The 12,190-nt window shown below is 39.1% G+C and overlaps 1 protein-coding gene across 6 annotated transcripts in view; it reads left to right on the top strand.

Annotated features, from left to right (window-relative positions):
* CHD6 (chromodomain helicase DNA binding protein 6) overlaps nt 1–12,190 on the top strand; it is a 203,842-nt gene that overhangs the window by 115,713 nt on the left and 75,939 nt on the right. For all 6 annotated transcript variants that reach the window (XM_038572337.1, XM_038572333.1, XM_038572336.1 and 3 more), the window contains 3 exons: nt 140–283; nt 3,659–3,914; nt 4,709–4,919. In XM_038572337.1, coding sequence (XP_038428265.1) covers nt 140–283; nt 3,659–3,914; nt 4,709–4,919 — 611 coding nt within the window. The remainder of the gene's footprint in view (nt 1–139; nt 284–3,658; nt 3,915–4,708; nt 4,920–12,190) is intronic.

Raw genomic sequence — 12,190 nt, 5'->3', positions numbered from 1 at the left:
CATCCTATCTTTTCATTAAAACAAAACCTAATTGCCCCAAAGTGAGTACAGAATGCCCTGGCTTGATCCCTCCCACCCCCCAAAGCATACTGTTTTGGTGGCTCAAATATTGCTCATTTTGTACTGTTAATTTGTGCAGGAACACAAAGTGCTGCTCACTGGGACACCCTTGCAGAACTCTGTGGAAGAGCTCTTCAGCTTGCTGAATTTTCTGGAGCCATCACAGTTTCCTTCAGAGACTGCTTTCTTGGAGGAATTTGGAGATTTGAAAACAGAGGAACAGGTAAATAAGGGCCTGAAGGATTGACGATAATGTGGTGATTACCTTCACCATCAAGGAGAGAACAAGCCATTGTAGGGATAGGCATTAGCAAGACCTCACATCTCTGCTAAAAAGAGCGTTACCTCCTTTATTTAATTTGTTTTTTATGTTGGGGAGGGTAAACTGATCATTAGAAGTTCTTACTACTCTGGAGGATAAATGAATCAACATCCAAAATACCCTGTATTAGCATATCAGGCCTCTTGCCTTCATTGATCTCACATGTGAGTTCAGTGATTTTGTTTCACCCTGAACTCCGGAGCGTGGTGCCTTCTTCTGCTTTCCTCATCCTTCATCTTTCCTCCTACATCCTGCAACATGTTCCCAAGCTCATCTTCCTGAGTATAACAAACTACACAGGTAGTGAGGAAAAGAAGGCAGTCATATACTAGAAGAGTTGGTAAGTCCAATTTTGTCCAAATCAACCAGATTGGTTTTCAGAGATCTAGTCCTGAATCCATCTTATTGGACTAAAAGCTAAATCAGAACAGCCAACATTAATAAGTATCTATTATATGCGATGGGTAGAAATCCTGACTAGAAATTATGGAAGTAAGCCAGACAAGTTGAAATGCTATAAGAGGAACAAGTAATAGAACTGGAGATTTTAGAAGAGAAAAGGTCACTTCTGGGAATTGGGAAAGCCTTTGTGGACAGAGAGCAATTTGGAATGGGACTTTGAAAGGTGGGTATATTTTCTGTTGTGGAGAGAGAAAAGATGGTGACTGGTTTGCACAGGAGAAAAAAAACACCTGGCATAATCAGCCATGGAATTTATTCGGTTGTAGGGAATCATCTGGTTGAGCTGGAAACTGTGTCGATGAATTGTGGAGCATGAGGCCAGAGAGGGTGAGGGTTATATCATGGGAAGGTCTTGAAAGATGGCTTGAAGTATTTGAGAGGTATTAGGGAAGCAATGCAAAGATTTAATTGCAGGGATGACATAATTAGTTATGCTAAATTAACCTAGCAATGGTGTGAGAGTGGGTTGGGGCAGAGAATTGGGGAACTGAGAAGGTTTGGGAATTTCACTAACAGATGTCAGGAGTACATTCTGTGGTTCCAGTCTGTTTCTACTTCTGTGGCAAGTCAGACTTTGAGGGCAGTGAATAATCCAGCTTCATTCTACTTCTCTACGTTTGCAGTATCTGTTGATCTTTCAAAAGCCAGCTCCCAACCCTCTCTCCATTTTTGGACCATTAGCAATGTGTCCTCTTCTCCCGTTGCACTTATTTTGTGGTATGCATTTTTTCTTCTTCCTAGACAATGACCTCCTTGAGGACAAGGCCCACCTCTTCTCCAGGTTGTGTTTGTTGTATTGACCAGCACAGTGTCTGGCATATAGTATACTCTAAATGATTCAAGGTATGAACCAAGTGAAGGGCAAAGCTGAACCCAGCATGTGGCAGATTGACATTTGTCCATATCTTTAATAATTATCTACGTGTGTCTTTCCCTTTGGGATCTTATATAGTAATTCCTAATCCACTTGGGGGATAGATTCCTAAGTACCGTGGTCGATAAAATCAAGGTCCCAGAAATGGGTTAGATTTAAGGTTGCGGTTAGTTAGGAGAAAACTTTAAAAAGGGCATCAAATGTCTATATTTTAAATCACAGAAAAAAAAAGTTCCAAAATGTATCAGCTTCCAAATGAAGCATGTTCATCATTGTTTAAAATCTGTTCTGTTGACTCTGCTAAATCACTGTCTGTAAGTCATTTTGTATTTTTTTTCAGGAGCATTGATTCTGCACACAACTTTTTTATGCAGAATGTACCCCTTTTAATACATTTTTTTAAAAAAGATTTATTTGAGAGACAAAGATAGCGAGAAAAAGCACAAGCAAAGGGGAGGGACAGAAGGATAGGGAGAGCAGGCTCCCGGCTGAGCAGGGAGTCTGACATGGGGCTCAGTCCCAGGACCTCAAGATCATGACCTGAGCCAAAGGCAGACACTTAACCATCTAAGCCACCCGGATGTACCCTAAAACATTTTTGAACAGCCCTTTATAACTTAAAACTCAGTCTTTTGCACTTGCCCTTCCTTATTTTATTTGTCCACCAGGATTAATCTTACAGGTCTCATGTTTTAGCTCAGGGTTAAGTCAGGCGCCTTGGTTTTTGAATCCCTTGTCTGTCATTGTCTTCTTGGGAGAGGAAGCAAGTCACCTTGCCAGTGCAGTCAGGTGAATAGAGATGTGCTGTCCAGGTCTGAGCTGTTAGGAGAACAGACAAATCATAGCAAAGACTACTACTGTCAGTTCAAAGTGCCCCTGAGATGACAGCTCATGTGATGGCATGAGAGACCTCATCTTACAGCATCAATTCCCTACATGCTGCTACACCAACATGTTTGCTGCTGTTACTTAGAAGCTGTAGGAGGGGTCTGCTTCCAGAGTGCTTCTACTTCTTCTTTTTTTATTTTTTAAACCTAAAATATGATTGACCTGTAAATTTAGTGTCAGGTGTGCATGATAATAATTCGATACATGTACATATTATGAAATGATCACCGTAATAAGTCTAGTTAACATTTGTCACATATGTAGCCACCGTTTTTTCTCTAGTAATGAGAACTTTTAAGATCTCGTCTCCTAGCTGCTTTCAGTTACACAGTATTATTAACTGTAGTCATTGTGGTCTAAATTACATTCCTGGGACTTATTTTGTAACGGAAAGTTACTACCCCCTTTGAGCCCCCTTCACACATTTTGTCCACCCCTCAACTGCCTCTACTTTTTACTTTGTTCTCTCAGCATTAAGTGTAATGTGTCACTTGTCCCTCCTATAGCTAAAGTTGTCCTCAGGTTATGGCTGCACAGTGTGGGCGGGATTGAGAGGCGTTTGTTTTCTCCATCCTAGAGAGTAGGTACTGTCTTTTATATCTTTCTCCCTTTATCTCTTGTAAGGTTGCCACCTAGGTTCTCAGTGACTGTTTGGGAATTAAAACCAGGCGCCCCCCACCCTTTTTTTAAAGATTTATTTATTTATTTATTCATGAGAGACACACAGAGAGAGGTAGAGACATAGGCAGAAGCAAGCTCCATGTGGAGAGCCTGATGTGGGACTTGATCCCAGGACCCCGGGTCACACCCTGAGCCGAAGGCAGATGCTCAACCACTGAGCCCCCAGGTGTCCCAAAACTGGATCCCTTTTTTTCTTGAGGTCCAATTATAAACTCCCCATGTTTAGGGATCAGTCATGATCTTTCATTGCATCTACTACCACCATACTATGATTAGATGCCCAGGAGAGTGTGGTAAAAGTTGGAATACCTCAGTAATCAACCATTAAAATCTGATATGGGCAGGTGAACAGGTCTCATTTCCCTGGACAGGTGAAGAAACTGCAATCTATCCTAAAACCCATGATGCTTCGGCGGCTGAAAGATGATGTGGAAAAGAACCTTGCTCCCAAGCAAGAGACGATCATTGAAGTAGAGCTGACCAATATCCAGAAAAAGTACTACCGTGCCATCCTGGAGAAGAACTTTTCCTTCCTGACCAAGGGTGCAAATCAGCACAACATGCCCAATCTCATCAACACCATGATGGAGCTGAGAAAGTGCTGTAACCATCCCTACTTGATCAATGGTGAGTCGGGGAAGCAGGGAGCAGCTCAGGACTGCCAGTGGGCCTCTGCCAGAAGCTAATGATAACCAGCAGTCCTATGTTTTGAGTTCCATTAAATGCTAGGATATATGTATGCTTTTCTATGATGTATGGGGCTCAGAGTGGTTGGTGGATCTGGGTAAGCCATCTGGTAGTGAGTGCACAAAGCTAATTTCTCTACCAACTCTCTGCCATCAGAGGATGGACAGCACTCATCAATCTGCTATCCTGTATTTACTTGCAGTCCAGCACATACTGTGCACTTTGGGACAGGGAATTGTATTACTTAGCTGAATAAATGATCGTGATGCAATCAAATTAAAACTCTGCAGATAAATTAACAGTTAATTATACTAACTAGAGAACACATCAGAAGCTTTTTTTTTAACAATAAAACTTTCTGATAAAATTCTACATCAAATTGTAGCTTGAATTTGCTTACAGCTAGTTTTTATGATATCAATAGGTTTGTCCTTTTGTCACCTTTCTGTAGAGGTTTCTTTACTTGTATGATTCAGCTTGGTATCTCCAGTTCTTTCTCTACTTGGTAAGGTTTCCCAGGAAAGCAAAAGCACCTGTGTTCTCTGCAAAATGGCCCTGGTGCCACTGCAGAACCCTCTGCCGAAGGCACAAAGTATGCACACAGAGCATCGCCTCACTGGACTGTTGGTCTGGATCTAGAAATTCATTTCATTTCTTATAGGATCTGTAGAGCAAAAAGCAGTTTTTACCCTCAGAGTTTGTTCAAGGAATAGTTTTGTTCCATTCCTTTTCAGGGGCAGAGGAGAAAATTCTGGAAGATTTCCGAAAAACTCACAGCCCTGATGCCCCTGACTTTCAGCTGCAGGCCATGATTCAAGCAGCAGGGAAGCTGGTGCTGATTGATAAACTGCTCCCTAAGCTGATTGCAGGTGGTCACAAAGTACTCATCTTCTCCCAGATGGTGCGATGTCTCGATATCCTAGAAGATTATCTCATCCAGAGAAGGTGAGAACTTCTTTCAAAGCTGTGCATCAGATGCTGCAGGCAGTTCCTTTTTTTGGGTACCTTTTGATTCATTTAAAAATGATGTTTTAACAACAACAAAGCATTCAAACATGGAGAAAAGTAATCTCTTCCTAAAGATTGAAATTCAGAGTTAAATCCTGTGACCAAGTAGGCCCAATTTTAACTGCCTAAAGGGAATTTCACGGCCTCTGATATGGAGCCCTTGTTTTACTTAAAAGGTTAAGAAAATAATGCATTTACTTTTTTTTTTCTCCCTTAATAATGATGAGAGAAATACTACCTGGAAAGCATCACTGTATCAAGTTGCTAAAAGAGTGTAAGTTGACAGCTCACAAAAAAATTGGGTGTACTTTATGTCCTTTCTCAGCAAACCCTCTAAGGTTTTATGATACACTAGCTGTGGCATTCCAATCTATTTTCTTGTTCATACTCCTATAATTCCTTGAGCCTAAGTTCCATCACTCACACAGGTAAACAGTCTGTGGTGTTATGTTATATGGGTTGTTTTGATTCTGTGTGGACACTACATTTGTCACTTTATATAGTGGACTTTACGTTCCCAGTCACTGGGATACATCAATGATCCAATGATGATAAATGGATTTTTAAGAATTTGTACAATGATAAAAGACTTTTCAAGGTCATAGAAACTATTAGTTTAGGCATTGCTAAGTTTAAAGGAAAGCTTTGGTTTCATAAAGTAATCACAGCAAATCACAGTTGTCTTAAATATTCTGATCTTGAAAATCCTGTTAGGTGTTATAACATGTAATTGATAGAAGAAGTGTTAACAGAACTGACACATTCAGCAGTGGGATACGCTGACATTTAATGTGACATAAATCGTTCTCCAGAATCAAATTAGACCATAAAAGAATTCCTCAGAGTCCTACAGTGGAGGTCTTTAGGTAGAGAATTCTTGAGATGTGTATTATTTTTTTCTTTGGGAAGGTATGAGTAAATCAAAACTAACGCAATTTCATATTTTATAAATTTACTATAGATTAGGAACCCATTGCCAAAAACTTGTTTCTTATAAATATATTATCTAACTCTTCAAAATATATACAACTACTGACTCGCAGTTTGTTTTTTAAAATAACCTCCCCTGCAAAATGGGTAACAGTGTAATAAACAGACTTTTACCAAATACAGATGTCTCATAGCTCCCTTTTATGCTCTTTGTCCTTATCATCTATTGCTCATTTTGTTTTCAAATTATTTAAGTATTAAATTTCCTTTGAAAAGTCAGATATATATGACCTTACCACTGGCTCCAAGCTCCCACTCATACACAAGATGGAATATCTTTTCTATTTTGTGCACACAAACATTTAGTTTTGTCATCCATTTGTTAATATTCTACATTCTATTTTGTAGTTCACCTTTTTATTTAATATATCATGAGTTTTTTAAAAATTCATTTTCTGCAGTCTGATTTTGATGACACCATATGTTCCCAGTTTTTCAGGATTTTAAGGAACCCTGTAGCTGTCCCTTTAGGGTCATTGTGAATGTTTCCAGTTATTTCCCTAGGCTAAGTTCTGATGTACACTTTTAAAAGCACTTGATACATATTTCCAAAATACCTCTGGAAAGATATTGTTAGCTTTATGCCTTTCAACAATGTACGAGAATGCTTTCTCTCCCCTTGCTTTTTTCCCCCATACCCCACTTAATCTTAGCTAATTCAGTGAGCCAAAATTATGGTCTCTTAAGTTGTATTTCTGAATAATAATGAGAGTAAATATTTTTCCATATATATTAGCTATTTGCAGTTTTGCGTGTGTGAACTGCTTATTCGTGTTCTTCCATTTTCTGTTGCTCTTTGCCTTTTTATTATAAGAATTACTTGTTTACTTAAGAATATAGCATACTATTCCCTAGTATTGTTTTTTACTTTTTGTTTATGGGTATGATTTTTTTGTTTGTTTATCTTACTTTTAGAAGTTTCAAGTTTTCTAGTAGTCAAAACTCGCATTTTAAAACAGCTTTAAATAAACTTAAATGCTTATTTGTGCTTAAATTTAAGGTTAAATGCTTAAACTAATAGGCTTAAAAAGGCTTCCCCTATCTCTCAACCACACACTCAAATAAATATTCTTAAGTATTTTCTTTACGTTTTTTTGGTGTGATTTCTTCACCCCAGCTGCATCAAACAGGATTCTTCTGGCCTTAATATCATCATTAATTTTCTCTTTTTAATTTAGTTTTTATTCCAGCAAAGTTATACATGTACATATTTTAAAGAGCCAAATTATTTTGTTAGACTTTCAAAAAAGTACCTTTCCCAATAGCACCCTTCCCACCCAGCCCCAGAAACTATTACTGTAAACTCTTTATACTGTTTCTTTTGGTATTTATAGCTATACCTAAATAATGTTAGTACTTGTAATTTCTTGATAATTTTTAGTTTGGGGTATTACCTTTTCCCACTATGGAAGATAAGCATTTGTTTTCTCTCATTGCCCCTCCTCCCCACATGACTCCTGCAAACGCTAAGTGACAGCCCAGCCATCTAGTATGCTGCTTACAATTTTTTTCTTGCACAATTTTTTTTCCCCCTGAAACTAAAAATTATTTTTTTATTTGATTGCCTGTCATTGTTTCCCTATGAAAACTTTGGTTCCAAAATTCACCTCGATTGTGTAAGTCTCCTCTTGTGTTCAAGCGTGTCCACTCCATCTGCTCAGAGCCACCTCTGGTAGGACCACCCATGGTGACCCTCTCCGGCCTGGTGCTCTTCCCTCCTGCTAACATACCACCACCTGTGCTCTCCTGCCTTCCCACTGACAAGTTTCTTTCCTTCCCTCTTGAATGAAATCTCCTCCTTGGTGGATCCCATGTATGGCCTCAGGGAACTTCTGAGGGAGGATGGATGATAAGTGAATGTTGATACTCCCTGGAATATCTTCAGTTGACTCTTCCTTGAGTAACACTTTGGCTGGGTTTGGGATTCTAGGTTAGAAGTAATTTCCCCACAGAATTTTGAGGGTTTGGTCCACTGTCTTCTAGCTTCCATTGTTGCTTCTTAGAAGTCCAAAGCCCTTGTGCTTCCTGGTCTGTGTATGTGACATGTTTTTTTCTATTCAGAAGCTTTGACTTTTCCTCTTTGTCCCAGTGCTCTGGAATCATACACTGAACTGTCCTTTGTATGGGATCCGTTGAACTGGCTACTGATCAGGTCTTTCTCAATCTGAGATCTGTGTTCCTTCAGTTCTGGGGAATTTGTATTTTATCTTCCACTTTTTTCTCTTTGTGGACTCCTGTTATTTATATGTCAGACCTTCTAGACCGGTCACTTGATTTTCTTTCCACTCTGTCTTACTATCTTTTACTACACCTTTGGTGGGATTCTTTCTTCTACTCTGTCCTCCCACCCCTAGGTTTTCATTTTTTCATTATGTAATTGTATTTTCAATTTCCTAGAATATTTTGTTCTCTAAAATACCAATTTTCATAGCATTCAACTGGTTGTTTCAGAGGTGCATTGCCTGCCTTTTTGAGATGAATCATCATAGAGGGATTTTGTTTTATTCTTTAATCTTCCTACAGTGTCTGTTTTCTCCAAGTCAGATTTTTTTTTTTCTTTTTGTTTGTTTGTCTCCTTTTCATGTTAGAACTCTAGGTTGGCCTTTTTTTTTTTTTTTTTTTCCTTCTCCTTTCAGCACTTTTAAATGTTATTCCACTGTGTCCTGGCCCACGGTTTCTGATAAGAAGGTCTGTGGTCATTTAGGTTCCTGTTCCCTTGTATGTAATGTGGTGTTTTACCAAGATTGTCTTTTGATTTTTAACAGTTTGTGATGTGTGGCATTCATCCTGTGTGGATTTCATTGAGCTTCTTAAATTTGTAAATGTTTATCTTTCATCCAACTTTGAAGTGCTTGGCCAGTTCTCCTTCAGTTTCTTTTTTTTCCTTTTGCCATTCTTTTGTTTCTTTGTGAGACTGCAATCACCTGTATGTTTGACCTTCTCGTATTGTTCCACAGTCCATAGGCTCTATTCTTTTATTTGTTTCAGTCTGTTTTTTCTTCTTTTATCTGTCTTCTGATTCTTTTCTCTGTCAGTTTCCGTTGTGCTAATTACTACACCCATCCAGTGCTTTCTTTTAGAGATTGTACTTTAGTTGTAAGCTTTCCATGTGATTCTTAACTTTTGTGTTCCTTTGCTGTGATTTCCTATCTTTACTATATACATTCTTTCCCTGAGCATAATTGTAATAGCTGCTTTAATTATAACATGTTAGACTTGACACCTTAATAATGGGTCATGTTTCTCCTTTTTCTTCACACAAGTTTGTTGCATAATTTTGGTGTTTCCCCCTGAACATTGCGAATACTTTGTTGTGGAGATGCAAGATTCTGCTCTGGTACTGTGAAGATGGCGAGTTTGATCTGGAGGCAGTTCACTAGGGGAGACCCAGAATGTACATCCTGTCAGTGTCTCTGGTTGGCAGCAGCTGCAGTCTCAGCTGAGCTGCCTTAAGCCTCCTCAAGTATGTGTAAGTTGGAGAGATCAGCCAGTCTAGCTAGTGTTTGGTAGTCTGTAGCCAGAATTTGGGGTTCACTGTCTGTGTCTCTACTTTCAGTAGATCCCTTCTCACCCTCTGGCAGTACTCATTGCCCTAGATTCCTTCCTCTGGTGCCTCTGGTCCAAAAGATAGTGGCTTTTTATCAAGTTTGTAGCTGCCTTGCTCCTCTGCCACCATAATGGTGGCTTTGCCTTTGGCCAAAACTACAAATTTCTGTTTCTCTCCAGAATCTGCCTCCTTTCCTCAACTTTCCAGTTGTCCTCTGATTGGTTTTCCTGTTTACTTGTGGGTTTTTGTTTTGTTTGTTTTGTTTTTTTTTTTGTATATTGTCCATTTTATGGTTGTTACTTGCTGGAGGGTTGATGTGTTAGGACCTTCCCACTCCATTCCAGAAGCAGAGACTCTGTGCTTCAGATCATAGGCTCTCCTATATGTGAACACTGTCCATTCAGCAGGAACGTCCCAATGTCTATATTTCAAGGTGTCTTTCTTCTCTCTTCTGCCTATAAGATGGGAACTTGATTGTACTGGGAGCCAATTGTGGTGAAGGGATGGAGAGAACTAGGGAATTCTCAGTCTCTAGCTCTTCCCTTTTATCAGTATAGTACCTCTAACTGTGGGGTAGAGCGAGTTACAGGTCTTCTGTTTACCCTCTGGCTGGAGTGGGTGATCTATAGGCTGATACTTTCACAAATATTCAGCTGTTCCTCTGTTTTAGACTCTTTGCTTCCCCATTTTCAGGATTACCTGGTGCCACCAGTGCCCGATCCCTTTGGATATTCTGCAATATTGAATTAAGTTCTTTCTTTTCTTTTTTCTTTTCTTTTCTTTTCTTTTCTTTTCTTTTCTTTTCTTTTCTTTTCTTTTCTTTTCTTTTCTTTTCTTTCTTCTTTCTTTCTTTCTTTCTTTCTTTCTTTCTTTCTTTCTTTCTTTCTTTCTTTCTTTCCTTCCTTTCTTCCTTTCTTCCTTTCTTCCTTTCTTTTTCTTTCTTTCTTTTGTAGGCTCCATGCCCTGCGTGTGGAGCCCAACATAAGGCTTAAACTCAAGACCCTGATATCAAGACCTGAGCTGAGATCAACAGTTGGACGATTAACTGACTGAGCCACCCAAACACTCCTGAATTCAGTTATTTCTCACTTGAGAATCTTTAACTGAATTTCTTTGATTTTTTTTTTTTAACATTTCAAATCTTTAGTCTTTCTGTAATTTTGGTAAATGGTGGAGATCTAATTTACTTCCAAATGTGTCTAATTTTTTATCATTATAGTACATCTTTTCCTCCAGTCATATAAAATATTGTCCATAAAATATACTGAGATACTATCTATGCAGGGTGTGTGTCTTACCTTTGTATTCTTTGTATTTCTACTCCTTTACTCAGGTATTATTGTAGGTAAATTTCAGAGTTACTCTTTTTTCATCTATCCCCAACTACAGGGATCCCTGGGTGGCGCAGCGGTTTGGCGCCTGCCTTTGGCCCAAGGCGCGATCCTGGAGACCCCGGATCGAATCCCACGTCGGGCTCCCGGTGCATGGAGCCTGCTTCTCCCTCTGCCTATGTCTCTGCCTTTCTCTCTCTCTCTCTCTCTGTGTGTGACTATCATAAAATAAATAAAAATTAAAAAAAAAATTTAGTTATCCCCAACTACAGAAAAAAAATATATGTGTATGTGTATACACACATACGCATATTTGTATTTCTACATCTATCCATTTGCTGGGATTTGGTTGGCTTTTACACATTTAGTAGAACAGGATTGATATCTTTTCAGTACTAAAGAACCTGATACTCTGCACATATTCAGGTCTTTTATATACACTGTTGTTTTCAATAAATATTTATGAGGTACCTGCCTTGTGTTAGAACCTCTGTAGGTGTTAGGGCATGGTGAACAAACCAACATGGCACCTAGAGTCATGTTGCCAAGTCCTGCATGTTTCTTACTTTGAGCCTAATCTGTATTCTATATGTGTATAACTATTGTGAATGGGATTTTCTTTTTTTCATTCCTTGTTTTCCAGCTAGTTATTGCTGAGAGATGAGAAAGTTTTTCATTTCCCTTCAGGCCTTCTGAGGTCAGCATTTCCTGTTGTGCCAAAAATGCATCACCGCCCCCTCCTCCCCAAAACAAAGCACACAGGTTTTCCAGACTGCCACCTGCTTCTTGTTGAAATTTGACAGTGACTGAGAATTACAGTTTGATGAGCCGCATAAACTCCCAGGGACTTTGTTCAAAATACAGTTGACGCAGAGGGTTAATTGCTACACTGATGTGTGTTATGGAAAATTTTTTGATGTCTGATTTCTTCATTCAGACTTACTAGCCCTCAAGATCTTCTTTGTTCTCGAGCCTCGATGCCTCTCCAGCTGTCAGTTTGGTTTTGTTCCCGTTTAATTTCATGCCATATTCTCATACTGGGGTAAGGGCATAGCCAAGGGATCTGGCTCAGAAGGGAGTGGGTGAGGAACAGTTTAAGAGAAGTCACATAATGGGATAGATTTTTAGCTTTGTGTTCTTTGAGAGCACTCCCTCAAAACTGAATGAATAATAGAAATGAGAATTAATGTTCCAATCATCCTGCATAATTTCTAAAGCTGTTGTTATGTCATAGCTTGCAGAACACTATAATTGTATGGGAATTTTTCCCCTGGGTGGTGGTTGAGTTATAGCATTGCTATTTATTGGTTTCTCCTTGTCCTTAAAGCTGTGCTTAATTC

The sequence above is a fragment of the Canis lupus genome, chromosome 24 (genome assembly GCF_011100685.1).
Source record: "Canis lupus familiaris isolate Mischka breed German Shepherd chromosome 24, alternate assembly UU_Cfam_GSD_1.0, whole genome shotgun sequence".
In the NCBI taxonomy this organism is placed as follows: Eukaryota; Metazoa; Chordata; class Mammalia; order Carnivora; family Canidae; genus Canis; species Canis lupus.
This window is presented reverse-complemented; position numbering and strand designations above follow the sequence as displayed.